At 37.8% G+C, this 4629-nt stretch overlaps 1 protein-coding gene across 1 annotated transcript in view; it reads left to right on the top strand.

Moving 5' to 3' along the window:
- The window catches only part of LOC108361910 (probable G-protein coupled receptor No18), a 30371-nt gene extending 28920 nt beyond the window's left edge, over positions 1–1451 (top strand). The window contains exon 5 of the mRNA XM_017614684.1: positions 345–1451. Within this exon, the coding sequence (XP_017470173.1) occupies positions 345–1034 (690 nt within the window). The 3' untranslated portion in view covers positions 1035–1451. The remainder of the gene's footprint in view (positions 1–344) is intronic.
- The last annotated feature ends 3178 nt before the right edge of the window (positions 1452–4629 follow it).

Below are 4629 nucleotides of genomic sequence, written 5' to 3'. Positions count from 1 at the left end.
TTTTTAATAATCGCGCGTGGTAGTTTGTAAAATATTTCCAGAAGCTTTCTCTTTTGATCACTCATCTAAAATCTAAAAAATTACCACAAACAACTCAGAATATAAAAATATACGCAATTACTCACATTCGCGATCTCTTTTCGTTAAATACACACACAGGGTTGCTACAAAGCTGTCAAGACTAATAAAGAAACGCGTGTATGAACGCACTTAATTTAGTGAGGTATTTTAAACGAAACTAAGTATTTTATGTTGGTAATGTGAACATAGTTTTAGACACGTAGACAAGTTTTACATCTCCCATGCATATGTACATACGATTAATGTACTTCTTTCATTTTCAGCACTTAAGGCGGTATACCACCACCGATACGGACAAATATGTTGAACAGGATTTTTTTGAGCTGACTTGTGAAAAGAGCACGGGTGAGCGCAGATTCCCGAATCAAACCATACTTAATAAGCTGCACGAGGTTATGATGCCAGATGTGGAGAATGCCCGGCCACTTCTCAGTGTACCGTTGACACAAGACGGTAAAGGCAATAGCTGTGAGTTGATGCGGCCAGTGTCATTTAAATCGCCGCCAGCTGCCGTATTTCACTACTCCTCGAACGTCAAGCGCCACCGATACGCCCACTCATGTCCACCCGGTTTGATACGACAATTGCAGACAAGCGATTCTCAACCGCAACATCAACAATTGAACTCGATGGCGAATTGCATAATTTCGATCAGAAAGGAGCATAAGACTACACAAACCTTAAGCATTGTGGTGGGTGGGTTTATCGCTTGTTGGTTGCCATTCTTCATTTATTATCTGCTCACGCCGTTTCTGGAGCCGCCTCAGGTCAGCCGGACCCTAACAAATGTGCTCACCTGGCTGGGATGGATCAACAGTGCAATAAATCCCTTCATTTATGCATTTTACAGCATCGATTTCCGTGTGGCATTCTGGCGTCTCATCTGCAGCCGACTCTGCAAAAATACGCTGCGACCGAAAATTCCCACTACCACAACGTCGATGCGACTGTAGTCATGGAGTTCTTTTAACAAAAAGCACAAGAGTGTGGATGGCAAACTATTAAAAGTTACATATGTACATATGTATGTACAAGTGTATTAATACATGTCATTTTACAGTCCAATATAAACGCAAGCCGTTTGTTTACGCACTCCGTCAATTTTTTTTAGATGTTCACTGAGCGAAACGTCAATTCAAAATCTCACGCGGGCATGAGATTTTTGACAGCTAATTTTCGTGGTGTGTTAATCATAATTCTGGTAGATCAATCGGTAGGTTGCGACTAGTTCACTAGTTCAAGAGTATGAGCTGTTGTGAATGCATAATATTAAGTTCAACATTTGTTATCAGCAGGGAACGGATTTTATGGAAATTGCCTTTTTTCCTACTTAGGAGATAGAGTAAGTTCGATTAAGAATGTCCACGATTTAGCTTTCCCTGATTCCATATATACACATTTGTTGCTGCCTTTTTTGCCTTTTTTAAGACATTTGCCTTTTTTTCCTTTTCTACCTTTAAAAAAGTGATTATAGCATTTACAATTTTTTTTTTATGATTAAAAAATATACACATGCCCATGCGGCTTATTGAAGCGCAGGGACCTCTTGCCAAATTGGTGTTGGTAAAATTCAAAGCCGTTTCCTCAGCTACCGTAGGCTTGGAGACAATAAGGGGTGTGGATAAAATTGCAAAGGGCGAGGGAAACGCCCTTATTCCTGATAATATGAACGTTTCAAACGTTCCATATTTAAATTGGGCTCCACTTGTATTAACTTACGTCGAGCGCACATTTAGTACATTCAAGGCTTTTCTTCGCGAAAATCGAATGAAAATGCTGCCAGAAAACGTCAAAATGCATCTTGTGGTTCAATGTTACTACAACTATACAGATTGAAGTTTTATGAGTTAGAAACTCGAAAGGATAAAATAGTCAAAGATTCAAAGTACAAATTTTTCGTATAATGAAACTAGTTCATAGGTTTTCTCTTTTTACTTGTAATATAAACATTTTCAAAATAAATGTATTTTTTGATTGTTCTTCGTATTTTCTGTCGTTTTTTAGTGCCTTATTTTGCTTTTTTTGCAATACCTAGTGCCTTTTCCTGCCTTTTTCGCTATTTTGTTTTGCTTTTTTTTTTGCCTTTTTTGCAATACCTAGTGCCTTTTCCTGCTTTTTTCGCTATTTTATTTTGCCCTTTCCACCCTATTACGTTATTTTATTTTGCCTTGTTTATAGGTTTTTAGGTCCTAAAAATCCGTTCCCTGGTTATCAGAGTATGTCAAATTGTAGTTAGTTCTTTTGAAAATACTACATATCGATGGCTGAGTGCAAGATTGTCCTATTTCGGCAGCCTGTTCGAAAACGCCCTATCTCAGACAACTTTTCAACAACGCCCGATTTCAAAATTTTATTGAAAAACACCCTATCTCAGAATTTGGTTGAAAAGGGCCCTATCTCAAACGAAAATACATTGGGAGTATTCTCGATCCGTTGCATACTGTCTAGCATGGTTAATGTGACCAACTATTTCATAGGTCAAAGAAGTACAGGTTAGGTTGGGTTGTGTTAAAGTGGTTGCCCCAGGCAACGGACAGACTTGGTCAATTAAAAGATTTTCCTTTGTGATTCTTCTTCTGTCTGAGACAACTCAACTTGTAGACAACTCAACTATTTATTGCTATTGCCATTCACATATATTTTCAGTTGATTGTAGCCATTGAAAAAGTTGGCAATTTGATACAAATTTTGATATTTTATTAATATTATGTTATTTTGATTATGCATATTAAAGCAATTAAAAGCAAGAAACTGGAGATCAGTTATGGATTATGTTTTACTAATAAGTCCGAGGATGCTGGTGCCAGACAACTGCCAGACACCTATGTTTTCATAGCTGAGTTGAGCTGTGTCCCATAATATCAATTTACAACTTACAACTCAACTATCTTGAAAGCAGTGAATCATAATATAGGCCTTAATGTAGTCAGCGAATGTTAAGAAGTGCGAACCAAAATGCTTCCATCTTAACCTCGCGAAGGTTGGACAGTCTAAAAGAAAGTGTGGAGATGATTCCACCTCATTTTCTTCTTGACAGCTGATACAAAAGGGATCAGGTGAAATTCCTAGCCTTACCGCGTGAATACGAATCAGACAATGGCATATCAGCACTTGAGAGGTAACGTGTTCTTCGGCACATTTAAGGGGTAACGATGGGTGACTTGTGTCTTGCGCTTGAAAAAGGAGCATCGCTTTCTTTTTTCCATTTTATTAGGTATATAGTAGATGATGCAATTTCATTATCGCGAGTACGAAATATGCGTGCTAATCCAGCGCTCGCCGAGCTAACACTAGGTCCAACCATCCAAGAGTGTACCGCAGGAGGACAGAGGCGTCCCTACTTGTTCCTTACTTGGCGATAACGTTTTTAGGGTGCCTTTCCGACGCCAGGTAATCAGGCACGCAGTTTCCGGCGAGATCACTGTGACTCAGAACCGAAACTAGCCTTATTAAGAAGCACTCCAACGCGATTGATAGAGAGGTCAGACATTCTTTTACCGATTTTAAGCGCACCGTCACACCCTTTAGCAGTAAATCTATCGCATCCTTGATGACAGCTGTTTCCACCTAAAGATTTTGCAGAAGTATGGAAGCCTGAATATAGTTTCGGTGGAGAGTTTCCGACAGAAAAACCTCCCACCAACCTTTTCTCCAAGTTTCGATCCGTCCGTGAAGAAGTTTACCGCTTCCTTCTTCGAGTAACCCCACCCTACCCAGTCCTCTCTTGAGGGAAAATAGGTTTTTCCCCCTGTGGTCTCCATACGCTAACTGCGCTTTGAGTGATGTATTATTTTCTCAATTCATACATATTACACTGTTCCGCTTACTATTAAGTTCATACATACTTAAATAGTTTGACAAGTTAAGTTCAAACCTTTAAAATAATACTGTCCGCGAATGGATACAGGCTAAAATAATGTAAATATTTACTACTGATTAATACAAACAAAAGTGAAAACAGTATTATTCATTAAATTCCTTGGAAGTACTTATAATAAGTATTAAAAATGTTTTAAAATGTTTAAATGTGTGTTTAAATGTTTGAGGGGGAGGGGAATATAGGTAGAGAAGGAGCTTCACAGAGAAAAATATGACACATATAAACAAGAGGATTGTCTTTATGAAACATTTCTGGGCTAAGGGGTAAAATAGACGAAAAAACGAAGAAAATTCCATAGAGATTTCTTCTTAATTTCGTGTGTAAATTCTTCTTGATTTTTTGACAATGAATTGAAGGTTGTATTTTTCCATGTTTTCTCAGTAGACCACAGAGCTGTGTAAGTGTGATATCATTTTCAATTTTAAATCAAAAATTTTTTTCTATCCAGTTTTCATTACTTATTCTTCGCTTAGGATTGAGGTTTAAAATTTTTGAATTTTCCATTCTCTCAAAGCAGTTATGAATTCACACATCAACATATTCATAGCAAGATTGAAAAAACCAATGCCCAATCAAAAAAAGGTTTAACACTGAATGAGTATTGAAAAGGCTGCAATCTTTTATGTGTGTGCATTCTTTAACTCAGTACCAATCATTAGTTCAAAGAC

Source organism: Rhagoletis zephyria, unplaced genomic scaffold, assembly GCF_001687245.7.
Source record: "Rhagoletis zephyria isolate East Lansing unplaced genomic scaffold, Rhagoletis_zephyria_1.1 Rzeph_scaffold_00880, whole genome shotgun sequence".
Taxonomy (NCBI): domain Eukaryota; kingdom Metazoa; phylum Arthropoda; class Insecta; order Diptera; family Tephritidae; genus Rhagoletis; species Rhagoletis zephyria.
Note: the sequence above shows the minus strand (reverse complement) of the source record. Positions and strands in the feature narration are given on the sequence as shown.